The sequence below is a fragment of the Rana temporaria genome, chromosome 3 (assembly GCF_905171775.1).
Source record: "Rana temporaria chromosome 3, aRanTem1.1, whole genome shotgun sequence".
Taxonomy (NCBI): domain Eukaryota; kingdom Metazoa; phylum Chordata; class Amphibia; order Anura; family Ranidae; genus Rana; species Rana temporaria.
Window position 1 is genome coordinate 13,802,138 of NC_053491.1, and position 27,781 is coordinate 13,829,918.

Below are 27,781 nucleotides of genomic sequence, written 5' to 3' on the forward strand. Positions count from 1 at the left end.
CCACGGGAGGACGTCATATGACGTCCTGGGATTTGTGCGGTGATATCTGAATGTTGGGTGCAGCTACAGGCATCATTCAGATATCACCGTCTTCAGCCGCCGATTCTGTGCACGATGAGAACGATCAAAGCAGCGCTTCCGCCGCTTGATCATTCTTATAGGCAGCGGGAGGGGATGTCCCCGTCCCCCCTCCCGCCGCCATATGGTGCTTCTCCGGGCTCTCCCGTGCCATCGGGGGCCCGGGGAGCGAATCAGTCGGCGCTGCCTGGAAAGCATAGAGGTGACTGGTGACCAGATGGTCACCAGTCATCTCTATGACCGTTGGAGGCCCGTTATGACGTCACGCCCGGTATCCAGAAGTAAACAAAGCCGCAATCGCGGTGCAGTGTCATATTCTGCTGCCTATCCTAGAATGCTGCTGAAGTCACGTGACGGGCAACTGCGCATGCGCAATGCGCTCCAACGGGAAATGTGATGCGTTCCAGGGGATTTACGACACTACCCTTCAGTGAACCATCACAATTTGTCACGGAAGTGACGTTTTACCATACACGGAGCGGGGGGGGAGAGAGAGAGAGAGAGAGACCCATTCACAGCGAGAGAGAAATGGAGATATAGAGATACTGAGATACATTCAGAGCGAGAGAGGGATCGTGTACATATATTTTATATAAGGGAAGTAATGCACATAGGGGAGGTAATCCCCTCCCTGAGCCCCGGTTCTCTCTCAGTATTTCTATATCTGTATCCCTCTCTCGCTCTGAATGTATCTCAGTATCTCTATATGTCTATTTCTCTGTCGCTCTGAATGGGTCTCTCTCTCTCTGTCCCCCCCGCTATGTGTATGGTAATACGTCACTTCCGTGACAAATTGTGATGGTTCACTGAAGGTAGTGTCGTGAATCCCGTGGAACGCATCGCATTTCCCGTTGGAACGCATTGCTCATGCGCAGTTTGCCGCCACGTGACTTAGGCAGCATTCTGCGATAGGGAGCAAACGGTGACACTATAGCGGCTGTCGGCATGTGATCAGTGATTTTTTTTTTCCCACCAATTTCATGCTTGTAAGCCTGGAGGAGAGATGTGAGGGTCTTATTGACCACCCCGCATCTCTCCATAAAGAGGACCTGTCACACACATTCCTATTACAAGGGATGTTTACATTCCTTGTAATAGCAATAAAAGTGATCAAAAAAACAAAAGTGTAAAAAAAACAAACAAAAACGCCCTGTCCCCGTTATCTCGCGCGCAGAAGCGAACACGCATGCAAGTCCCGCCCACATATGTAAACGCCGTTCTAACCCCACATGTGAGGTATCGTCGCGTGCGTTAGAGCGTGTGCAACAATTCTAGCACTAGACCTCCTCTGTAACTCGAAAATAGTAACCTGTAAAAAATGTTAAAGCGTCACCTATGGAGATTTTTAAGTACCGAAGTTTGGCGCCATTACATGAGTGTGCGCAATTTTAAAGCGTGACATGTTGGGTATCTAATTACTCGGCGTAACATCATCTTTCACATTATACAAAAAAATTGGGCTAACTTTACTGTTTTGTTATTTTTTAATTCATGAAACCGTTTTTTTTCCCCAAAAAAAGGTGTTTGAAAAATTATTGCGCAAATTCCCGTGCGAGAAAAAAAAGTTGCAATGACCGCCATTTTATTCCCTAGGGCAGTGATGGCTAACCTTGGCACCCCAGATGTTTTGGAACTACATTTCCCATGATGCTCAGCTGAGCATCATGGGAAATGTAGTTCCAAAACATCTGGGGTGCCAAGGTTCGCCATCACTGGTCTAGGGTGTCTGCTAAAAAAAAATATATATAATTTTTGGGGGTTCTGATTAATTTTCTAGCAAAAAAAATTAGATTTTTACATGAAGGAGAGAAGTGCCAAAATAGGCCCGGTGGACAAGTGGTTAAAGGGGTTGTAAAGGTAATTTTTTTCCCTAAATATCTTCCTTTACCTTAGTGCAATCCTCCTTCACTTACCTCATCCTTCCATTTTGCTTTTAAATGTCCTTATTTCTTCTGAGAAATCCTCACTTCCTGTTCTTCTGTCTGTAACTCCACACAGTAATGCAAGGCTTTCTCCCTGGTGTGGAGTGTGGTGCTCGCCCCCTCCCTTGGACTACAGGAGAGTCAGGACGCTCTCTATGTTGCAAATAGAGAAAGGAGCTGTGTGTTAAGCGGGCGTCCTGACTCTCCAGTAGTCCAAGGGAGTGGCCAGGCACGACACTCCACACATACCGAGAGTAGGCCTTGCACTCCTGAACTCTGCACTGTGCATAGGGAAGCCCTGAGAATGCACTCCACACGTAACCCCCTCCTGGTATTTATTGCCCCTTTAAGATCCTCCCACTGTTAGTGACATTTGGACACACCCACTGTTTAATGCGGTTCGGTGGTGGTGGTGGTGGTGGTGGGGGGTGTGGATGGTCATGATTGAGTTCAAGCACCTATTTGAGGAAAGACCTGGATACATTTATATGAGGGGTCTCAAACCGGCGACCCTCCAGCTGTTGCAAAACTACAATTCCCATCATGCCTCTGCCTGTGGGAGTCATGCTTGTAACTCTCAGCCTTGCAGTGCCTCATGGGACTTGTAGTTTCGCAACAGCTGGAGGGCCGCCAGTTTGAGACCCCTGACTTATACAGTCTTACAGGCACAACCAGCTCTTTGAGGGCAACCATAATGCTGATGAAATCGAGTTTGATGCCCCTGGATTAGCTGGTCTTGCACTGGGTGGGGGGGGGGGGGGGGGTTATGAGTAAAACCGAGAGGGTAAAGGAGGAACAACTCTCGTGGATCAAAACGCACCAAGCAGTGTAGGTGAAACCATTTGGTTGCAGCTTGTAACCCAGCTATCCTACTATGTTCCTTGGGTCCGGGATAGGGGACTTTGGTGCATAGCGGTGAGTCGGTGGTTTTGGAAGCATGGCCAGGGATTCCAAATCGGCCCGATTCTTCCCTCTAGTTGGGGTTTCCCATTGAAGAATATGGCTAGGACTCGGGAATTGGAACAGGGACCTCCCCCAAAGGTCAGAAGGCGGGTTCCCAGAGGTCAAAGGTCACAGGGCGTGGCTGACCCACCCCCACCAAAGTGTACCGCCTACCCCAACTAAGTCAGTCATTTTTGAGCACCACACCAGTTGTTTGGATTATGGGGTGTTCTTCTTCCACAGGAGAGGAATGCAGGCCCTTCAAAAGGTGAATCCTAAGTGTAGTCCTTTTTATTGTGATGTGGAATAAACAGGACTTTGTGTTCTGATTTAGATCCACCATGGTAAGATTCTTGGTATCCATGACCACATTCTCGAATGGACAGTCCAGTTATGTTTTTTTTAACAATATCTTCAACTTGTTATGCATTTTGATGCTTGCTTGATCATTTTTTATATTTTCCCTCCTCCATCCAGACACATCTCCCACTTTATGCATAAAGTTCCATTTCCTTCTCCGCAAAGACCAAGGATATTAGTTCAGGTAAATATTCTTTAGAACTGTAAATTTTATGAATTTTGTCTGTAAAAAAATAAAAAAGGATTGTGGGAGGATCAGGATATGGCAATGGGCCCAACAAAATGATATACTGTGTACTAGAATGTTCAAATGATATTTCTTTTGATCTCTAAAATCTGCCGAACGTTCCTTCAAATACTGTTTTGCCCTATACATCATGTCCAATTTTGAAAATTTAAGTGTAGGTTCACCCGGAAATTACAATTTTTAATATTAGATTCATGCTTATTTTGTCTAGGGGAATCGGGATTTTTTTAAAAAAACGAAGCAGTACTTACCGTTTTTAGAGAGCGATCTTCTCCGCCGCTTCCGGGTATGGGCTGCGGGACTGGGCGTTCCTTCTTGATTGACAGTCTTCCGACAGGCTTCCGACGGTCGCATATATCGCTTTACGAGTAGCCGAACGTCGGCGCGCAGGCGCTGTATAGCGCCGCACCGACGTTCGGCTTCTTTCGGCTACTCATGACGCGATAGATGCGACCGTCGGAAGCCTGTCGGAAGAATGTCAATCAAGAAGGAACGCCCAGTCCCGAAGACCATACCCGGAAGCGGCGGAGAAGATCTATCTCTAAAACGGTAAGTACTGCTTGGATTTAAAAAAAACACCCGATTCCCCTTCACAAAACGAGCATCAATCTAAGGTTAAAAATTGTTTTTCGGGTGAACTCCCGCTTTAAGTAATATTGAGCTACAGTACATTATATGCATAACACAAGTGTGACTGCCCAGTTTTAAAAAAAAGTCCAGTTAAAAAAATAAAGGTGTATTTTCTCCTGTTTTTCACATTGAGCTTAAAGAGGAAGTAAAGCCACCAAAACAAAAAAGAATATAAAAAAAAAAATACACCTTGCAAAAAAAAGGCATAATGAGTTAGTATGCATGACCTACAAACTCATTATGAATTTCTTACCTGAGATCGAAGCCCCCGCAGTGGCCCCTGTTCCTCTCCTCCACCGCCGCCATCTCACTTCCTTGTATTGCTGCTCCGGCGCTGTGACTGGTCGGAGACGCGATGACATCACTCCCGCGCATGCAAGCCGTCGGGGACGGTGTTTTTCCGAAAAAGGTCCCCCGACAGATAAGGACCCCCCTGTACTGCGCAGACGCGAAGTTTGTGCAGTATGAACTCAACTGAGCCTCTGAAAATAGCCGAAGATGTAGAGCTGAGAGTCCGCTCTACACGGCGCCTGCACAATGACTATGACACATGCCGCACGCTCCCGATGCTAGTGCTACTCTGCAAGGGGATTTTAGCAATAAAGTACACGTCTTAGCGGGGCACATTGCAAAACCCGACCATCAGCAGTGCAAAACCCGCCCTTCATTTGTTTTAACACGCCCCGCTAAGACGTGTACTTTATTGCTAAAATCACCCCCGCCCCTTGCAGAGTAGCACTAGCATCGGAAGCGTGCGGTATGTATCAGTCAGTGCGCAGGCGCCGTGTGGAGCGGACTCTCAGCTCTACATCTTCGGCGGCTCCGTTGAGTTCGTACTGCACAAGCGCCACACCTGCGCAGTACAGGGGGGTCCTTATCCGCCGGGGGGGGAACTTATTCGGGAGAACGTCACGGTCCCATTCAGAAACTGCACGTTGTCTATGGTGCGCTTGCGCCGTAGACATCAGTGCCGTCTTTCTTGCAAATATCTCCTTAACACTGTAGGTTAAGGAGATATTTGTTGCACCTACAGGTAATCGTTAATCTAGGCTTACCTGTATGTCTAAGTGGTCTGTAAGGGTTTACGACCACTTTAAAGGATAAAGGCAAATCTTCTTTTTTTTTTTTTGGACAGAGTGGAGAGGGATTAGAACCCCTGTCAAAAGCATAAATTGTTTAGAAGTGGTAGTGCTAGCAGGGGGATGGGGTGGACGTGAGGACGTGACGTGCCTCACGGAGGGAGGGACTCCTCGGTGCTGGCTGGCCGTAGCTGCGTGTGACGGAGGGAGAAGCCGGGACTGTACCCGCGGCGTGTGAGAGGCGCCGGGGATGCCGCGGATGATTCTCCAGCTAATGCCTTTTACCAGCTGGACCCCCCATGCCGCCGGCCGATAGGAAAAGTGTGGTGGCGGTGGGCAAGGGGGGTTTGAGTCTTGCTGTTTTTCCCCCTCTCCCCTATCCCCTCGGAGCTCTCCATGCCCCTTTTTTTTTTTGCACCTCCGCTAGGACCGGAGCAACTGCACGGACAGTATACAGGGTGGTGAATAGACCGAGGCAGTAGTCTATAAAGCGTGCTGTGGACACCCCCCCCCCCCCCCCACCCCCGTGACAGGTGAGCAACTCCTTAAGAGTCTAAAGAAAATTATAATTTACAACCTTCAAACTGGGGAAGCGTATCAGAGCGGCTAAGAAAACGATCATGAATAAGACGGGGAGCAAAACTACAAAAGGTTGTAGCGCCCCAAAAAACACCGAAAGACAGCGCAGCGACCAGTTCTATAAAACGCTACATGACACAGGAGGAAAGCTCAAAAAGCCCTCGAGCGATTAAACAACAAATTGATAAAACTGATAAGAAGACAGACAAAAAAAAGTCTACAGCAAAAACAAATGTTGAAACATCAGATGTGTCCAGGGAGGAATTAACTACAGAAAGTGAATTGGAGTTAAGCAGAACGGACGAACAACGGGCAGATGCACAGATCCCAACAAAAAGGGAAATGACTGAGATGCTGCTGCGACTGGAAAATGTTATTAAAGGCGAAATTAGTATATTAAGAACTGATTTAGGTCACCTCCTGACAAGAGTAGAGGCGACAGAAGAGAGAACAGATAAACACGACCAGGAATTAAGTAAATTAAGGGAGAAAGTCAGACAGACACATCAAACTCAGAAAAATATTTTATACAGGTTGGAAGATCAAGAGAACCGAAACAGAAGACAAAACCTGCGTATTCGATCAATCACCGAGGTAAAAGTAGAAGATCTGAGGAAAATCACGAATGTAATATTTAACCCCATTTTGGACAAAGGTGCGGAGGAACCTTTAAAGATAGAGTTCATCGGGTTGGAAAACCCAAAAGTACGGAAGGTGATTGGCCGAGAGATATAATGTTGAGGTTCCGTTACTACGAAGACAAAGCAGAAATCTGGAGGAAGTTAAGGGGGGAAAAACCCCCTGCGGTATACGAAGGGTCTGAATTTCAAATATTTACAGATTTGTCCCCAGAAACACTTGCCAGACGGCGACTTCTGAAGCCACTCTTGGTGCAATTGAGAACAAAGAATATAAAGTATAACTGGGGATTTCCTGCCTGTTTAATTGGCGCAAAGGAGGGAAGATCAGCGATCCTAAGATTTCCCGAAGACTTACCAGGATTCTGTAACAAATTCGATCTACAGGTGCCAGAGTTGCCAGGATGGGCAGAAAGGAAAAACGCGACATAGGGAAGCGGCCAGAAGGCTGTGAGAGAAAAGAGACTGAGCTGAAGGGGGGTATTCCCCACCCCCCCCTTCCTTTTTTTTTTCTGTCTTTATTTTCAATGGAGAGGGTGGAGGGGTGTGGGGAGTTAAAGGGAATAGAAATAAACAAATCGGGCCCTTAGTGCACGCTCTGGCCCGTCCCTCCCCCCCGAGGTTGTCGGGAGGGGGGGAGGGAGGGCACAATAGGAGTCCCACCTCTTAATAAGTGAACCAGTGGAGAAGGTGGTGGGTGGGACCACTGATGGTTCAGAGGCCAACAAATGGACCCAAGGGGGGGAGGGAGTTGGGGGGGGGGGGGGTGCTACCTCACTGTGTTACTTAGAAAAGTAAAGAAACTTACGCTGGCAGTTGGGGCAAAAAGGTACTGGGCAAAAGAAAGAAAAGAGTAGAGAGAGGACGAGATGACAGTATTTAAATTTATGTCCTTTAATGTTAGAGGTCTTAATACCCCTACCAAGAGGCATAAGATATTAAGAGAGCTTAGACGGTATAGAGCGGAGGTAGTATTCCTGCATGAGACACACCTGACCCTGGATTCTAATGTTAAACTATTTTCCCCAGACTTTCCGAAATGTTACTACGGGGATACCATTTCAAAACGAACAAGGGGAGTGGCAATAGGTTTTGCAAAAGGGGTGCGTTTTACACTGGTGGACAGGATGATGGATGTAGAGGGAAGATTTCTATTTTTAAAAGGGAGGCTAGGGGAGATGGAGTGTACCATGGCAAATATATATATGCCCCCAATGCGAATCCAATTAAATATTTCAGCGAAATACTAGGGAAGCTGAAGGACTTTAAGGCAGGAAAGGTAATCTTGATGGGGGATTTAAACTTTTGTATAGAGCTGGATGTGGATAGTACGTCCCGGGTACAGAGGACAAATAACGCACAGCTAAAAAAGATTAAAAGAACAATGCATAGAAGCCAGATAGTAGATATCTGGAGAATATTACATTCAAAACAGCGGGATTATACGTTCTACTCACCTGTACAAGGGACGTACTCTAGAATTGACTATATCATGGTAGACCATAGTATGTTGGAAATGATAGTGGGCTCGAGTATAGAAATTGCTTCACTATCAGATCATTGCCCCCTGTGAGCATGACAATGAAAATCCCTGATCACCAAAGGCCATCTTCTACTTGGAGATTAAACGAAGAATTGATTCTGAGCCTAGAAGGGGTGAAAAGTTAGTTGAATCATTATTTCAAGGCAAATGATACCAAAGGAGTCTCAAAAGCAACTCTATGGGAAGCTCACAAAGCTTTCATTAGAGGGATTTTGATTTCTGAGGGGGCTAGGAAGAAATAAGAAAGGAGTAGGAAATGTAATAACCTGACTGCCGAAATATCTAAAATTGAACAAGAACATAAACGGGAAGCAACGGGAGCTCTATCATGATTTAGTTAGAAAAAGAGACGAACTTAAAGAACTCATGGAACAAGAGACTAGAAGGAAATTTTATATTTTTGCAAAAGAAAGGTATATGTGGGGAAATAAATCCAGTAAACATCTAGCAAGAATGGTGCAGAAAAAGAAAGCCAGAAATTACATAGAAAAAATTAAAAATAAGGGAGAGGTGGTACATTCAACAAAGGATATAGCAGAAACCTTCAAAAATTACTATGAGGGGCTGTATTCTGTAGAGCAGAAGAACTGGTGGATAGGGGAGAAAAAGACTAAAACAAAAGAGTTCCTAGAAGATGCAAGACTGCATAACATCGGACAGAGCGAAGGACTAACCTTGGATAAACCAATAAATCAGAGGAGCGCTGGCGGATTCAGCCTCGGGTAAAAGCCCAGGCCCAGATGGGTTTACAACGCTTTACTTTAAAAAGTGTAAGGAGATATTAATCCCAAGACTGTGTCAATATTACAACGGTCTAGGGACCGAATATGAAATGAGTAGGGAAGCCCTTGCTGCCACAATCGTAGTAATTCCGAAGGAAGGGAAAGATGAAAAGCTCTACTCTGGGTATAGGCCGATTTCGTTGCTTAACCACTTCCCGCCCGGCCTATAGCCGATTTACATCCGGGAAGTGGTTATGAAATCCTGACAGGACGTTCCACAACGTCCTGCAGGATTTCATGCCGCACGCATCCGTGCGGGCGCGCATCGCGGCGATCGGTGATGCGGGGTGTCAGTCTGACACCCTGCATCTCCGATCTCGGTAAAGAGCCTCCGGCGGAGACTCTTTACCACGTGATCAGCCGTGTCCAATGACGGCTGATCACGATGTAAACAGGAAGAGCCGTTGATGGCTCTTCCTCACTCGCGTCTGACAGACGCGAGTAGAGGAGAGCCGATCGGCGGCTCTCCTGACAGGGGGGGTTCGCGCTGATTGTTTATCAGCGCAGCCCCCCCTCGGATCGCCACACTGGACCACCAGGGTGGGCAAAAAAAAAAACCTGCAAAAAAAAAAAAAAAGACGTTTAAAAAAAAAAAAAAAGCATTCAAAAAAAGATGCCAATCAGTGCCCACAAATGGGCACTGACTGGCAACCTGGCAAAATCAGTGCTGCCCCACAGTGTCCATCAGTGCCACCACAGTGTCCATCAGTGCCACCCCACAGTGCCCATCCATGCCCAGTGCCCACCTATCAGTGCCCATCAGTGCCGCCTATGTGTGCCCATCAGTGCCGCCTATGTGTGCCCATCAGTGCCGCCTATGTGTGCCCATCAGTGCCGCCTATGTGTGCCCATCAGTGCCGCCTATGTGTGCCCATCAGTGTCGCATACCAGCGCCGCCAATCAGTGCCACCTCATCTGTGCCCGTCAGTACTACCTCATCGATGTCCATCAGTGCCATCTCATCGGTGCCCATTAGTGCCGTCATATCAGTGCCCGTAATTGAAAGAGAAAACTTATTTACAAAAAAAATAACAGAAAAAAATAAAAACGTAATTTTTTTTCCAAATTTTCAGCCTTTTTTTAGTTGTTGCGCAAAAAAAAAAAAATCGCAGAGGTGATCAAATACCACCAAAAGAAAGCTCTATTTGTGGGGAAAAAAGGACGCCAATTTTGTTTGAGTACAGTGTAGCATGACCGCGCAATTGCCATTCAAAGAGCGACAGTGCTGAAAGCTGAAAATTGGCTTGGGCGGGAAGCTGCGTAAGTGCCTGGTATGGAAGTGGTTAATGCTGACACCAAGCTGTTTGCAAAGGTTCTAGCAGATTGACTGAAATGGCTGATGACCACACTGGTCCACCCGTACCAGGCGGGATTTATCCCAGGAAGAGAGGGGAGGGACAATGGGGTGAGAGCTTTGTTACTACTCAGAAAAATAAAAGAGAATGAGTCCCCAGGGCTACTCCTGTCGATTGACGCGGAAAAGGCTTTCGACAGGGTAGACTGGGGACTCATGATTCAAACCCTGGAAACCATGGGCTTAGGACCTAGGATGTTAAAATGAATTAAGACACTGTACCATCTCCGAATGGCAAGGATAAAAATAAATGGTAGGCATTCCCAAACATTTGTGATGAAAAACGATACGAGACAGGGGCAGCTCTTATTTGTGTTGTCTCTAGAGCCCCTTTTGGCCAGTATTTGCAACAGCCCCGATGTGAAAGGGATTAAAGTGGACGAAGAGGAGCATAAGTTATCTGCGTTCGCGGATGACGTATTGTTCTACATCGTTAACCCCAGAACGTCCATCCCGAATCTATTAAAAATACTTAAACAGTACGGGGAGATTTCTAATTTCAAAATTATTGTCACTAAATCGTGATCTTAAATGTAAATACCAGTAAGTCAGAAGAACGGCTCCTAAGTACAGTGGTCAGCATTGCGCTAAGTACACAGTGCATGGGTCAGGATTGCGCTTCGTATACAGTGCATGGGTCAGGATTGCGCCTAAAAATTTCTCGCATCTGTACTCTTTCCTACCTGGACCAGCTCTGGTACCTCCCTGTGTAGGCGTCGCCTTTATTTTGTATTGGGCTATGGTAGAAAGTCCATCTATATGGGAGTGGATCGATTCGGTAGAAGAGACGCATAACATGGAAGGCCTAAGGAATAGCTTAGAGGAGGGTAAAATAGCTCATAAAGAGAAATAGGAACATTGGAAGGAATTTAAGAAATCGTGGAGCTATGCAGAAAACTTAAGGGTTAAGATCTGATATGGGCCAACCTAGGAAGGAATAATAAAATATGGTTGTAAGTGTAGTAACAGTGAGGTAGCGGGGGGGGGGGGGGTCGTGGGATAAAATAGGGAGTAGCCTATTTGTTATCTTCTTCCCTAAATGTTTGTAAATGGATATATTTTTGATTTTTATATATTGGAAAATCTATGATTGGAAGAGAAAAAAAGAAAAAGGGAAAGGGGAAAGAAAAAAAAGGGAAAGAAAAAAGCAAAAAAAAAAAAGTTAAAGGGATTTAAAGGATAACCACAAATGTGAGTCAAGTGGTTAAAAAAAAAAAGTAAAAATAAAGAACCGCTGTCGGTGTTTATTGCTATCTGTGCTCCTGAGTTTCATCCTCTCCATTTGTCTCCCAACTCTCTAAAGCTTGCTGTCCTTCAGACCTTAGAGGGGCTGGACTGTGGCCAGTGGGAGTTAACAACACCATATCTTTAGTATTAGGGGGAGGAGTAGTGTCCAATTTTTTGGTGTCTGTCAGTGGGAGGAATAGTGCTCCATCATTGGTGTCAGTGGGAGGAATAGTGCAACGTTATTGGCGTCAGTGGGAGGAATAGAGGCTCAGCATTGGTGTCAGTGGGAGGAATAGTGCCCTGTCATTGGTGTCAGTGGGAGTAATAGTGCCCTGTCATTGGTGTCAGTGGGAGGAAGAGTGTCCCGTTATTGGTGTCAGTGGGAGGAATTAGAGCCTCAACATTCGTGTCAGTGGAATAGTGCCCAAATATTGGTGTCAGTGGGAGGAACAGTCTCCCATCATTGGTGTCAGTGGGAGGAACAGACTCCCATTATTGGTGTCTGTGGGAGGAATAGTGCATCAACATTGGTGTTGGTGGAATAGGGCTCAAATATTGGTGTCAGTGGGAGGAATAGAGCCCCAATTTTGGTTTCAGTGGGAGGAATAGAGCCTCAACATTGGCGTCAGTGGGAGGAACAGTCTCCCGTTATTAGCGTCTGTGAGAGGAATAGTGTCTCAACATTGGTGTCAATGGGAGGAATAGAGCCCCATTGTTGGTGTCGGTGGGAGGAATAGAGCCCCATTGTTTGTGTCAGTGGGAGGAATAGAGCCCCATTGTTGGTGTCAGTGGGAGGAATAGAGCCCCAAAGGCCAGATGAAAGCAAGTAAAAGGACATAGTTTGGAGACCACTAGTAGAGTTAGATTTATTTGGAATAAAAGGGCCACAGGGTAAAACCTTTTGATGGTCCATAGCTCCTGTAATATGGTAAAAGCAGCACCTGGTTTTTCCCCATGTCCCCTCCCCCCAGCTATAGAGCTTATCTGAATATGGAGCACAGAGTGGACACCTGTGTGTTTTGTTTGGTGTATTGTTTTATATGCTGTGATAAAATCCACACTAATAAACTGGTCTGTATTTGGGGGGGGGGGGGGGGGGTGTCAGTCTGTATGATTCATCTTTTTGTGTATCTCTAACCCTTTTTTTTGCTCTGCTAAGTAAACACAATTTGCTGTCTCTCCGAATAGCTTTCGCCGCACGACACCCTGATCCTCAGCCAGCCCGTCTCCTCACCGCTTCCACTGAGGCAAGTACACATTTTTTTATTTATTTTTTGGCTTTAAACTTTGACCACTTTGTGTGCAGGAAGTCCCGCTGGGCTCAGGGACGACACAGGTGGACTAGTGTAATTCCAGCTTCCACGGGATTAGCATTGCATAACCCTGAACAGCTAAAGCTAATTGAACCTGATGGGTGCTGTCATGTGACAGGCGTGTTTTCTAAGCCTGCCGGCACAAACACGGTTTGGTTACTTTGGCAACCTCTTCTCCCGCAGTGCGACGTCTCTCTCCTTTGCTCTCTCTCTCTCTCTCTCTCTCTCTCTCTCTCTCTCTCTCTCTCTCTCTCTCTCTCTCTCTCTCTCTCTCTCTCTCTCTCTCCTTTTCTCTCTCTCTCTCTCCCCCCCCCCCCCCCCTCTCTCTCTCTCTCAATTCAAATAAGCTTTATTGGCAGGACCAAATACATGTTAGCATTGCCAAAGCAAGGAAAAGGGGAAGGGGGTAATATAAAGGGGATTGGGCATAAGTCTGTGAAAGTCCTCAGTCTCTCATGTACCTCTCTCTCTCTCTCTCTCTCTCTCTCTCTCTCTTTCTCTCTATTTCTCTCTCTTTCTCTCTATTTCTCTTTCTCTCTATTTCTCTTTCTCTCTATTTCTCTTTCTTTCTCTCTATTTCTCTTTCTTTCTCTCTATTTCTCTTTCTTTCTCTCTCTTTCTCTCTCTTTCTCTCTCTTTCTCTCCTCTTTCTCTTTCTCTTTCTTTCTCTCTGTCTGTCTGTGTCTGTCTCTGTCTGTCTGTCTGTGTCTGTCTGTCTCTGTCTGTCTGTCTGTCTGTCTGTCTGTCTCTCTCTCTCTCTCTGTCTCTCTCTCTGTCTCTCTCTCTGTCTCTCTCTCTCTCTCTCTCTCTCTCTCTCTCTCTCTGTCTCTCTCTCTCTCTGTCTCTCTCTTTTCTTTCTTTCTTTCTTTCTTTCTTTCTTTCTTTCAACAACTGCCAGCTCTGTGACTGGTCTGTGATTTTATTTTTTTGCTGAGGTTCATTAGTGCACCAGACTGTGTTTTTTCTGCTTGTGCATAATTGCAGCAACATTTACATGTAATTACTGGGAAAATTAACTAGCGATTGAATAATTCTTTTTTTTTTTTGACTTGCCGTTCCTGGCAAAATCCCATGACCTTCACAGAAAAACTACAGAGAACAAGTGTATCACAAATAATTAATCAGTAAGCTGCATTGACCTTTGCTGCCTTGGTCGCTGGTCTCCAATACCTCTCTAATTCTTCCTCAATCGTTAAATCACTGCAGGTTGACAACCAAAAAAAAAGAATATTCTGGAATTAACAGTTTTTCTACCATGAGGGAAAAAAGTATTTGACCCCCTGTTGATTTTGTACGTTTGCCCTCTGGCAAAGAAATTATCAGTCCTATAATTCTAATGGTCGGTTTATTTTAACAGTGAGAGACAGTCATTTAACCACTTAAGACCCGGACCATATTGCTGGTCAAAGACCAGAGCACTTTTTGCTGAGAGACAGTCATTTAACCACTTAAGACCCGGACCATATTGCTGGTCAAAGACCAGAGCACTTTTTGCGATTCGGCACTGCGTCGCTTTAACTGACAATTGCGCGGTCGTGCGACGTGGCTCCCAAACAAAATTGGCATCCTTTTTTTCCCACAAATAGAGCTTTCTTTTGGTGGTATTTGATCACCTCTGCGGTTTTTATTTTTTGCGCTATAAACAAAAATAGAGCGACAATTTTGAAAAAAATGCAATATTTTTAACTTTTTGCTATAATAAATATCCCCCAAAAATATATATATAAAAAAAAAAATGTCCTCAGTTTAGGCCGATACGTATTCTTGTCACCTGCGTCCAATGCTTCCGAAGCCTATGATTGGTTGTCCGCTATGACAACTTCCTGGCAGGATAGCTCAGGCAGGTTCGGCCTTGCCTGCCTGAGATTATCCCTACTAGGGAATTAAGGGCTTATTTAGACTTATTTAGACAAGTGTCCAAGTGGGCTATAAAAGTAGGCGGTTGAGCCGTTTAGGGCTGCACACATGGCATGGCTGCGATGTTTTGCTGCACCGCCACCGAACGCGACCTATTAAGGTTATTAGGACTGTACCGCAACCACATGCAAAGAGCGTGTTTGCTGCATGATGGTTTGGCTTTTTTAGGGTTTAAACAGAGGTGAGGAGACGGAATATCACCTCCCAACTACCCTCTGAAATTGGATCGCTTTGCAGGGCAGTGGCAAGGGCTGTGATTGAGCTCTTAGAGTGGTGTGACCAACTGTTACCCCCCCCCCCCCCCCATAGGCACCTATATGGACTAGAAATGTAGCTAGATTTAAATGGTTCTTAAATATTTATATAGGGGCAGATCCACAAAGAAAGTACGCCGGCGTATCTATTGATACGCCGGCGTACTTTCAAATTTCCCGCGTCGTATCTTTGTTTTGAATCCTCCAAAACAAGATGCGACGGCATCTGGGTTAGATCCGACAGGCGTACGTTGTCGTGGCAAAAAGCTGGGCTGTATGCAGAGCATACCGCCATTTTGCCCTGTGCTATTAAGCACAGAATCCATCTTAATGAAATAATCCATAATTACGCTAAATATATTCACTCACCATCATTCTCTGCCATTCATACAAGCAAGAGACCTCACACCAGCATGTTCTCATTCCATTCAGCTCTTAGTCATCATCTCTTCTGACCTCAAGCCCCTTTTCTCTTTATTTATGTCAATTTGAGTAACAAAAGAAGGTGGTGGCTTTACAAAACAGCCAATCAGACATGGTGTATACATTCAAAAGAACCAATCACAGACATGTGATTCAAACAATGCTAGTAGTGATGTATACAAATGGCTGCGGGCAGTCGTCATGCTCTGTGAGGCACAAAGGAATCAGAAAGCATGGCTACTGCACACAGAGCCATGTGCAGACTGCCAATGTTGCAAACCATACTTAAATCATGGATCAGATAACCATAATTTTCATATAGTTATCCTACAGTTTCCAGGTACGCAGATCTGTCCACTTGGGGTCATTTAATGCAGTCGGCAAGAAGTGGCCAGTTCCTTGCTGAGGCATAAATTAACGTCCCTAAAAGGAGCGTGCAGATCTGCTGTTTCCATGGAAAGGTGTTTGCCCCAATGGCCTTCCACCAACGTCTGTATGCGTGTATTCGCTCACCTGAGCGCATTACAGCAAAACCGACACTGGGGGGACATCTGACAACATACATTTATAGAATTTTCCACAACAGTCCTCCCTTTTTTTGTCATATTCTCCCAAGTGTCCCGCGATGATCTTGATAGTCTTCTTACACCTAGAAACTAAATCAGTCTTTACAGTCCATAAAAAGGAAAACACGGCTTGACATGTAGACTCTGTTCTTCAGGAGACATGACTTATAAGGAGGGCACAACTTGGTGAGCTGTAGTAATCGCAGATCGGTCTGGGGTCCTCTGTGTCTTGTAAATGGGTCCGGCTTCGGGGCGTCTTCATCAAGGAAAATGTGGTCATCTGCTCCGGCTCTGGTCACGCGTCCAATCAGGCAACAGGAGCGCCTCATCACGACTACTCATTTCTTTGATGTGGTTGAGCCGCTTCTTGCAGTGGCTGGCGTGGTCTCATCCATCAAGTTTCTTTACACACGACCCAGTCACCTGGTTGGGAAAAATGAAAACCAATTACAGTGTCGGGGTCCAGGAGAGACTCTCCTGAACCCCTTTGAAGTTCATGTTACAGTGATCGCACTCACCCCATCACCTGAGAAAAGCTGATGAGGGGAGTACGACCCTGCTTTCGGTTGACCTCCAAACAAACCTTATGACAATAACCCCGACCTCGGGACTGTGTTCACTGCGCGATCTGTGCGTGTCTCCCTGTCGCCTGTAATACCTTACCATCTCCTGTAATACCTGGAACCATTGGCAGGTTCATCTAAAATGGGAACCTACTTCACCAGACTGCTGCTTGCCGATTCAAATTCCATCAAAGAAAGACAGTCTTGGCACAAACTTGATTTAGAATTAGTGTTATTAGTTCGAAAAACTGTCACTTTTACATTTATTTATCCCCCCCCTTCTTCCTCATTACAGACTGGAGGAAGAAGAAACAATGAAATAGCCTATGATCCTTTAAACCTTCTTAGACTCGTATTTATCCATGTGTACAGCTGTCTACATACACCTGCTCTCTATGTACAGACACTTCCAGAAACTTCTTGGACCTGAAAAATACTTAAACAGAAATCATTACTTCATCCCTCATATTTATCCTGCAGAGAATGGCAAACAAAAATGGCATTCCTGTAAATTTTCAATGACATTCTTTCAAAACCGATTCAAACGAAACTCTGTGTAACTCTTACTTTCCCCGTTTCTACTTTCCCCGTTTCTACAAAAATACTACAGCCGCGACGCATCGGAGGATCGCCGCGGTAAATTCGAACATATTCACGTTACTACATACAAACATTCATATACAAATGTGGGGGAGATATTCATAGTATCCAAAACAAAAATGAAAAAAAACAAAAACCCGCTGGAAATCTGCCTTTACTTTCAGCAATAGAAGAAAATACAATGGGAAAATATGAGAATAGCGTGAGAGCCTTGCATAGACCCGCTATGTATAGCTCTCCTTTGAGGGTCACCAAAGCGTGTACCACGCCTCCATCCACACTCATCATTACAGATTTCTGAAGCCATATCTGAACTACATCCAAGGTATCTTTATTCTGAGGTCTCATACCTCCAGCCAGAGTACCTTCCAAAGGAGTACACCTTACTGTACCCTCTGACCACCTACGTCATTCTTTAAGGGGTCTCATGTCCGGAGCCCCAAACCCAGACTTCATATGCGTGCAGCTGTCTGACTGGTGCACTGCATGGGCGGCACATCCCATGACGATTAATCGCTTTTTTCGGCAAGCTCTGCGTCCAGAACAGCCTGCGCTTATTTTCGGAGCGGTTATGGCTTGCGCCTTTAAAATCATAACCGATCCCTGCATTCCGATTATTCTACACGGCCTTAGCAGGGCAATTAGCGTACTACTCCTCACATTTATGCTAATACAATCGCGCACAGGATTTCCGATTATTGTACACGGCCAGACCTGTCTCACGATATAAAGCCTCTAAAAATGTGTTCGCCAGACAGACCACAACGCACCATGAAATCCTCCACTTTTCAAAAACAATATTATGGCTTCTTTCTACCTGCGTCTAGATGTCACAACAATAATGGTGAAGCCCTCCTGTTTCGCTCTCGCATACCCAAAACTGTATTTACAGTATAACATTTCACAAAAACCTTTAAAAACGCCAAAATATTTTCCGTTGTCCTTTCAGGACACAAATACCATTGCTAATCTTTCAGAAGACTTCAAAACTCCTCCCACTGACTTCCTGCTTATATATAAATGCTGAAAAAGGACTTTCTGTTCTATGCTCAGCTCGTAAAACCCAATTCTGGTTTATTTACATAATGACAGGAAGAGGGAGGGGAGGGGAAGTCTATCTTCATCAAGAAAAAGCTCCATGGACCACAAATATCCCCTGGAAGTATTATCCAATAGTAAACAAAGCCAGAACTGACTCTCTTCTGCCTTTCTCCTTTTAAAACAAAATTATTTTGGTTCGGGAAAGGTAAAACAATCTCCTCCCATCTGCAGAATAGGAGTTGACCCTACGATCTTCAAAAACAAAACGCACATCGCTGTGCACAAAAATGTATTCAAAGCCAGTTCCACAATCCATCAAAATTCAGTGCATGCAAAGCAGTCTTTTCACCAAAACGAAATCCTACACAAAAACGAAATTCTTACACAAAAGCCTCCACAATTATACTACAAAGTCAGCCGGTAGGTTAGTCAGATCTTTTATATAAATTAGCCCTAGCACGCAAGCACAATTCAAAAGATAGCGCTTAAACTGTATCTCAAAATGGCGACAAACCAAGCAAACAATGGCGCCATTTACGCTTGCAAAAAACAATTTAACTGCGCCTCGAAATCACCCTAAACATCAAAATCTGCCCCAAAGGCTGCAAAAATTCCACTGCTCAGTCACATGGTATCACACCCAAAAGATGACCCACAGAGCAAACAGACTGCACCTCACAAAATGGCCGCCAACGACCATAGCAAACAAGATGGCTGCCAAATGCAGCCCCCAAAAATCTGCCTAGAATCTCTCCACAAAGACAACACATGGAACATCAAAAACGAACACCAAAAACATTTTCTAAAAACAACCAACCAACAAGGCACACATTTTAGGCTCCTTCAAATCGGACCTTTTCATGGTGTGAACCCCTCATAATGAGCACAGGGATGGTGGGAACCCCTCATAATGAGCGCAGGGATGGTGGGAACCCCTCACACTGAGCCCAGGGATTCAACACTAGTCACCCCTCCCTCCCAGAGCCGCATTTGAGGCTGCTTCAAATCGGACCTTTTGCCAACACAGCACATTCAAAAAATTTCAGATACATGCGCAACATTAAAACAAAAACACTTTTCTCAAAGTTCATGTACACACCATGGCATAACTTTTCATGCTTATGTAACAAGCCATTCAAAAAATATACTTAGGTCACATCATTTCAAACGCCTGCTATTGTTTACCAACTTTGACTCAGTGATGGGACAGCCATGCTGGTTGCCCATCCCCCCCCCCGAGCCTCATGGCACACCAAACAAATCACCCCTCCCCCACTAAAGCACATGTTTCCTTCATCAGCCAAACAATTCAATCACAGTTCAGCCACACTCACAGGGACATGTCTTTTGGTCCCATACAAAGGTAAAAATCACAATTTATTCATTTCTATTCCTCACATAGATCATGAACATATTACACATGACTTTGCTCTTAAAAATTGTACTCTCAAGAAACACAGAGATCCAACACTGTCTCCCCTCCCCCAAGCCGCATGGCCAGAGAAACCATCTTACACCATGGAACATGCCTTGCCTGGCCGAACTATACAAAGGCAACCAGTCTCCATTTCTCATACACAGGAACAAGACATTCAGGTTCAAACAAAGTCCCAGCCGCACACATGAGGACATTACATTCAAAAGATACAAAATGTCTCCCTGCACACATCGCAGGCTGAATAATGCCACCTCTATACTGACAAATCATCCACAATATACAGTTTCCATATGCATCATAAAAATGTTATATCTAACTTTCAGAAGTTTCAGAATCAGAACACTGTCCGCCCCTCCCCCAAGCCGCATGGTCCACCACATGGTCAGGGAAGCCATGCCTGGCTAAACAAACCGTACACAAAAGGTAATTTTTCCAAGCAGTTTTAATCTGGTCAAACAATCAATTACTTACTTACAAACTGTTCAGCCATACAGCATCCAGGCATACACACATAATTCATACATACATGTACAATCAAATCCACTCGATTTCACAAACGCAAGCAATCATAACGCAAGCCATCATACACGTGTCCAATCGCTCGCACACACACACACACGTGTCCAATCGCTCGCACACACACGTCCAATCGCTCGCACACACACCCGTGTCCAATCGCTCGCACACACACACACGTGTCCAATCGCTCGCACACACACGTGTCCAATCGCTCGCACACACACACACGTGTCCAATCGCTCGCACACACACACGCGTGTCCAATCGCTCGCACACACACACATTATTTCAAAAAGACGAAAACTTTGTTTTTTTGTAGAGCAGAGCCCCCCACCACGCATCGGAACAGAAACCTACTCTTCCCCATCTGTACCGATGTGAAAAGGGGGCCCAGACTACTCCTACCTGGCTCGCCAATTAACTGTCGTGGCAAAAAGCTGGGCTGTATGCAGAGCATACCGCCATTTTGCCCTGTGCTATTAAGCACAGAATCCATCTTAATGAAATAATCCATAATTACGCTAAATATATTCACTCACCATCATTCTCTGCCATTCATACAAGCAAGAGACCTCACACCAGCATGTTCTCATTCCATTCAGCTCTTAGTCATCATCTCTTCTGACCTCAAGCCCCTTTTCTCTTTATTTATGTCAATTTGAGTAACAAAAGAAGGTGGTGGCTTTACAAAACAGCCAATCAGACATGGTGTATACATTCAAAAGAACCAATCACAGACATGTGATTCAAACAATGCTAGTAGTGATGTATACAAATGGCTGCGGGCAGTCGTCATGCTCTGTGAGGCACAAAGGAATCAGAAAGCATGGCTACTGCACACAGAGCCATGTGCAGACTGCCAATGTTGCAAACCATACTTAAATCATGGATCAGATAACCATAATTTTCATATAGTTATCCTACAGTTTCCAGGTACGCAGATCTGTCCACTTGGGGTCATTTAATGCAGTCGGCAAGAAGTGGCCAGTTCCTTGCTGAGGCATAAATTAACGTCCCTAAAAGGAGCGTGCAGATCTGCTGTTTCCATGGAAAGGTGTTTGCCCCAATGGCCTTCCACCAACGTCTGTATGCGTGTATTCGCTCACCTGAGCGCATTACAGCAAAACCGACACTGGGGGGACATCTGACAACATACATTTATAGAATTTTCCACAACAACGTCTTCGGATCTTAGATGCAATTCTTAGGCGTCCGCTGGGTAGCGTTCCCGTCGTAATCCACGTAGAGTATGCAAATTAGCTATTTCCGACGATCCACGAACGTACGAGCGGCCGTCGCATTCTTTTACGTCGTTTCCGTTTCGGCTTTTTTCGGCGTATAGTTAAAGCTGCTATCTGGTGGCGTACGCAATGTTAAGTATGGCCGTCGTTCCCGCGTCGAATTTGAACATTTTTATTTTGTTTGCGTAAGTCGTCCGTGAATGGGGCTGGACGCCATTTACGTTCACGTCAAAACCAAAGACGTCCTTGCGACGTCATTTGGAGCAATGCACCCTGGGAGTTTTGACGGACGGGGCATGCGCAGTTCGTTCGGCGCGGGGACGCGCTTCATTTAAATGAAACACGCCCCCTACTCGCCGCATTTGAATTCCGCGCCCTTACGCCGCGAGAAATGCACTACACCGCCGTAACAGCGCAAATTCTTTCTGGATTCAAAGATTTGCCAAGTAAGTTAAAGCGGCGTAGCGTATCTCGCATACGCTGCGCCCATGCAAATGTATGTGGATCTGCCCCATAGACTACAAAATTAGGCTTGGAGTGCCAACCAAAGCCATGAGTGAAGGAGAATGGTGCTCTCCCGACCAGCCAATGTGACGTTAAAGTAAAGAATGGCTTCAGCCTCCATGTCTCCGTCAAGAAACCACACCCCATGACATGCTTCACTCCACCCACCAAGGCTTAAGCCAGGTACACACTATTCGCTTTATTTTTATTTCATTCACCTCAGTGGGCTGAACAAAAAACGCTGAGAAGCTCACTGTACTAACTATCTGATGTTGGTACCGTGATCTCAATGCTGAGCTATTGTGTTTTGACAAGGAGACTGACCACCCCCCCCTTCCCCGCCTGAACACACCATCAGTGGCTATTGGCTGAGAGCGCTGATCGGATGCCGATCGGCCAATCTTTTTCGGTCATGCCCCTGTCTGAAGCCGAGTTCTATCAGGCAGGCTGCCATACACAGGAGCCTGATGTTGACCAGTTTCTCTTGAATCGGCCAATATTCGGCCCATGTGTACGGGGCTTTAGTTAGAGTTTATAGTCATAGGGGCTATGACTAAGCCCAGGTGGCCGTGACGAAACACGTCGGGGGGGGGGGGATTCATCTTTTGGTGGAGACCTGTAGACTGAAGCCATTTTTTTACTTTTATGTGATTTTGGCTTGGCTGGCCAGGAGAGCGGTGTTCTTCATTTACATAAAATATTCATAAATCGTTATATTTCTGAAATTCGACTTAGAACTGTCCTGTCCTAAAGTTTCTGCCTTTCAAGCAATTTTATACTTTTTTGCTCATATAAAACTTTTATCTTCCAAACAGCGGAGGAAAATTTTCTACACTGCTGCAGAATCTGGGCCCCGAGAATGCGGTGACTCTGCTGGTCTTTGCCGTCACGGAGCACAAAATCCTCATCCACTCATTACGCCCGTCCGTCCTCACCAGCGTCACCGAAGCCTTGGTCTCTGTAAGTACCTTTTTTCTTTTTTTTTTTTTTTATTATTCTTTTTTTACCGCTTTCCATTCTACAGCCAACTGGGTCATATTCTTCTGCATTTGATAAAAGCTTTACATCTCCGGGAAGCGATGAGCGCCGATGTTTCTGTCATATTTTACGAGTCTCCTCAGGATACTCCTGTAAAATCCTTGTTTCACAGTCTGAATTTTACAGATTACCGTATTTATCGCGGTATACCGCGCTCCCGCGTATACCGCGCACCCCTAAAAGTGCCCCCAATCCTGTGGAAAAAAAGTTTTCTTTTGTACTTACAGTTTTGGTGTCTTGCGCGGAGTCCATCGGCGGCCTCGTCGGGTCGGGTGTCCTTCTGCGGCTTCGGGTGTCCTCTTCGTCGAGTCCGGCGTCCGTCTGCAGCTTCGGGTGTTCTCTTCGTCGGGGTCCGGTGTCCTTCTGCGGCGTCCTCCACGCTCGTTTCCCGCGCCGAGTTTGAATACTGCGCCGACATATATACAGAGCGCAGTACACTCGTGTATTGTCGGCAATGCTCGGCTACCCGCGCTGACGTCCTGTACGTCCAGGACGTGAGCGCGGAAGGAGCCGAGACTGCCCGACTATACCCGAGTGTACTGCGCTCGGTATATGTCGGCACAGTATTCAAAACACGGCGCGGGTATCGGCGTATACCGCGAACCCACGATTTTGCCCTGATTTTCAGGGCAAAAAAGTGCGCGGTATACGCCGATAAATACGGTAAATGGAAGACAAATTTTGGCTTGGTAAAAAAAACAAAGCGGCTTTACAGAACGTTGACGGCATGAATTTCTTTGTGTTAGGCTCTGGAACACGGGATGATAGACGTGGTTTGGTGGTTTAGAGAATACACTGCTGCTTCATTGTCGGAGATCTGCTCACAGCTCGGGGAAAGGTTGAGCCTCATTAGTTACAGCTGTAGGATACAATAGTCTGTTGACCACAATAAATGGCAGTTGCTCCTCTCGGCTTTCTCCTGTCATCTTTTTGTTTTTTTAACGAGGATGGTTAACATGGGCTGAGTAGCACTACAGAGAAAACAATTGTTTTTTTTTTTTTTTTTTCTCTGAGGCCTATTGCATTTTTAGTAAAAAAATCGCAATAAGCGTTTATTGATTGGTTTGCGCAAAAGTTATGGCGTCTACAAAATAGGGGATAGTTTTATGGCATTTTTATTTAATATTTTTTTTTTTACTAGTAATGGCGGCGATCAGCGATTTTTATCAGTACTGCGACATTATGGCGGACACTTCGGACACTTTTGACACATTTTTGGGACCATTGGCATTTTTATAGCGATCAGTTCTATAAAAATGCATTGGTTACTGTAAAAATTTCACTGGCAGGGAAGGGGTTAACACTAGGGGGCGAGGAAGGGGTTAAGTATGTTCCCTGGGTGTGTTCTAACTGAAGGGGGGTGGGACTGACTAGGGGAAATGACAGATCGCCGTTCATATGCGATCAGTCATTTTCTGTTTACACACACACAGCTCCCGGTTCCCGCTCGGTAATGCGCGCGCCCCTAGTGGCTGAAATGCAAAATCACGTAATATTACGTGATTTTGCGCTCCCGAGCCGACCTGCCGCCGTAAAACTGCGGCGGGTTGGTCCAATGGAAAGAATCTATTGATTTCCTTCTGCTGGGTTTGACAACTGCAACTAGATAGATGTGGCTGGTGAGCCTGTAGACGGCAGTGTCTGCACACACAGGGGCGTACGTACAGGGGTCGACATTGTGACCCAGCCCCATGCTCCAGGGGGGCCCATGCACTTGGATAGGAGGGCGGCGGCATGTAGGGGAGCCAATTCCTACATGTAGCTGCTGAATGTCCGCTTCTCCTCCCCGCAGACATTTCGTGCCTTCAGGAGGGAAATGGAGGGCGTTCCTCTAAATCAGGGATATGCAATTTGCGGACCTTCAGCTGTTGCCAAACTACAACTTCCATGAGGCATAGCGAGACTCTGACAGCATCAAGCATGAAACCTAGAGGTAGAGGCATGATGGGACTTGTAGTTTGGCAACAGCTGGAGGTCCACTAATTACATATCCCTGCTCTAAATGCTGCTTCCGCCACCTCCCTATCCCTGTCCTGCTGTCCCGGTGTTTTGGCACATTCGGCTTCCCATCACAGATTGCTCCGGAAGTGACGTTTTGTCGCCGCCATCTTGCTACACCCCCACACCATTGCACAGAAATGATAGAGTGAGAAGGGGCAAGCGGACATCTTGTTACACCCACCGGAGTTTTAGATTTCACGGTTATTTTCAACACAAAACGGAGCTTATGTGCTTAAATACAGTATTTAGAAATCCGACGGACTGTTTACATGTTAAATTTTAAAAGCAGCAGCACACCTCCTGACCTCACATGCTTGCTAATGTGACCGAACACCTCTGATTTTCACATTTAACATGTAAACAGTCCGTCGGATTTCCAAATTTTGTATTTAAGCACATAAGCTCCGTTTTGTGTTGAAAATAACTGTGAAATCTAAAACTCCGGTGGGTGTAAAAAGATGTCCGCTTGCCCCCTTCTCACTCTATCATTACTGTGCGGGGTGTAGCAAGATGGCGGCGACAGAATGTCACTTCCGGAGCATTCTGTGATGGGGAGCCGAATGTGACAAGACACCGGACCCCTGTGTGCTTCCCTGACCGCTGGCACTAAAAGTGAGTACACCCTCCCTAAGTGAAAATGTCCAAATTGGGCCCAATTGGCCCTTTTCTTTCCCTGGTGTCATATGATTTGTTAGTGTTACAAGGTCATAGGTGTGAATGGGGGAGCAGGTGTGTTAAATTTGGTGTTATCGCTCTCACTCGTATATAAACGGATTTTATCCATTTACATGAATGAGACAAACTAGAAGAGGTACTTACAATGATCCGCTTTTATTTATGTAAAACCATTATCGAAAAAAAAAAACTGTCAGCTGTAACTGTTTATAAAGTATGAGCTGGAGTTGAGGTTCAATTTGTTAGACCTCTTTCACACTGGGGCGCCTGAAAAACGGCTCCCCTGCAGTCTCGGTGTGAAAGGCCGAGGGCTTTCACACTGAGGCGATGTGCTGGCAGGATGTTTAAAAAAACCTGAAAGCAGTATCTTTGGAGCGGCGAAGGAGCTCCTGCCCATTGAGCTGAATGAGCAGCCCGGCCGAACCACCGGCTGCAGGTGGTTTTAACACTTTTTCAGCCGCTAGCGGGGGTTAAAAGCGCCCCGCTAGCGGCCGAATACCCCTGCAGAAATGAGGGTAACGCGCCGCTAAAAATAGCGGTGCTTTACCCCCGACCCCTCGGTGTGGAAAGGCTCTTGGTGTATTTTAAATTTGCTACAACAGCTAACGTTCCCCAGACTGACGATGCTGCTGTCCAAAAGGTGCCCCCTGTGCTCCTTCATCCAGAGTGTGGAGGGGGGGAGGCGCTCTAATACAGGAGCCGTTTTAATCTGTAGGTGAAAATAGAGGGGGTAAGTCTAAAAGGAAAACGGGTGCAGCCACCACATGTAATGATTGGTGAACTGCAATAGATTACATTTTTGGGTTTGGGCTGTCCAGACAGCCGAATAAAGCCGGATTCGGCTTTCATCGGCTATTCGCAATGTTAACCCAGAAGCGATGACGCGACATTATTTCCAGTGTATTCGGAAACCATCAATGGTCAGATCAGATCTTGGTGCTTTGAAAGCTTTTTAAGTGCAAAGGAGAGATTTGGGGTATTATAGATCCCAGATCTCTCCATAAAGAGGACCTGTCATTGCCTATTGCTGTCACAAGGAAGCTTACATTCCTTGTGACAGCATTAAAAGTGGTTTAAAAAAAAATTAATGCAACAGTGTAAAAAAAGAAGAGGCGTACGCACGCTTTTGTCCCGCATGCAAACAGCGATCATCCCACGCATGTAAGGTATCACTGTGAACGTCAGTCAGATCATGGGCAATAGTTCTAGCACCTGACCTCTGTAAATCCAAAGTGGTGACCTGTAAAGGCTTTTAAAGTGTCGCCTATGGATTGTAAAATTTACATATTTGTCCCCGTTGCATATATATATATATAGATGGATGCATATATATATATATATATATATATATATATATATATATATATATATATATATATATATATATATATATATATGCATCCATCTATCTTAGTTGGTATCTATTTATTCAGTGTAACATCATCATTTATATTTTACAAAAAAAAGGCTTATGTATTGCGTTGCATTAAAATTCAAGGAAGTGTATTTTTTCACAAAAAAATGCATTTGAAATATTGCTGCACAAATACCCTGTGACATATAAAAAATTGCAAAACCTGCCAATTTATTCTCTAGGGCACGGGTGCTCAACCTGTGGCCCTCCAGCTGTTGCGGAACTACAAGTCCCATCATGCTTCTGCCTTTGGAAGTCATGCTTGTTTAATTGACAGCCTTGCAATGCCTCATTGGACTTGTAGTTCCTCAACAGCTGGAGGGCCACGGGTTGAGCACCCATGCTCTAGGGCAGTGATGGCGAACCTTGGCACCCCAGATGTTTTGGAACTACATTTCCCATGATGCTACACTACACTGCAGAGTACAGGAGCATCATGGGAAATGTAGTTCCAAAACATCTGGAGTGCCAAGGTTCGCCATCACTGCTCTAGGGCCTCTGCTTTAAAAAAAAAAAAAGGTGACCCGTAAAGGCTTTTAAAGTGTCGCCTATGGATTGTAAAATTTACATTGTTGTCCCATTACATGGGCGTGTGCAATTTTAAAGCGTGACATGTTTGGTATCTCTTTATTCGGCGTAACATCACCTTTCATATTTTACAAATTGGCTCTTGTATTGTTTTTATTTTTATTTTTTTTGGCATTAAAATTCAAAGAACTGTAGTTTTTCCCAAAAAATTGCATTTGAAATACTGCTGCACACAAATATCATGTGACATAAAAAAAATTGCAAAACCAGCCAATCTATTCTCTAGGGCCTCTGCTTTATAAAAAAAAAAAAAAAAGTGGTGACATGTAAAGGCTTTTAAAGTGTCACCTATGGATTGTAAAATT

The 27,781-nt window shown here is 45.3% G+C and overlaps 1 protein-coding gene across 4 annotated transcripts in view; it reads left to right on the forward strand.

The window, feature by feature from the left end:
• DENND4A (DENN domain containing 4A) overlaps positions 1-27,781 on the forward strand; it is a 244,198-nt gene that overhangs the window by 83,219 nt on the left and 133,198 nt on the right. For all 4 annotated transcript variants that reach the window (XM_040342272.1, XM_040342269.1, XM_040342270.1 and 1 more), the window contains exons 7-9: positions 3,420-3,486; positions 12,570-12,628; positions 22,576-22,720. In XM_040342272.1, coding sequence (XP_040198206.1) covers positions 3,420-3,486; positions 12,570-12,628; positions 22,576-22,720 — 271 coding nt within the window. The remainder of the gene's footprint in view (positions 1-3,419; positions 3,487-12,569; positions 12,629-22,575; positions 22,721-27,781) is intronic.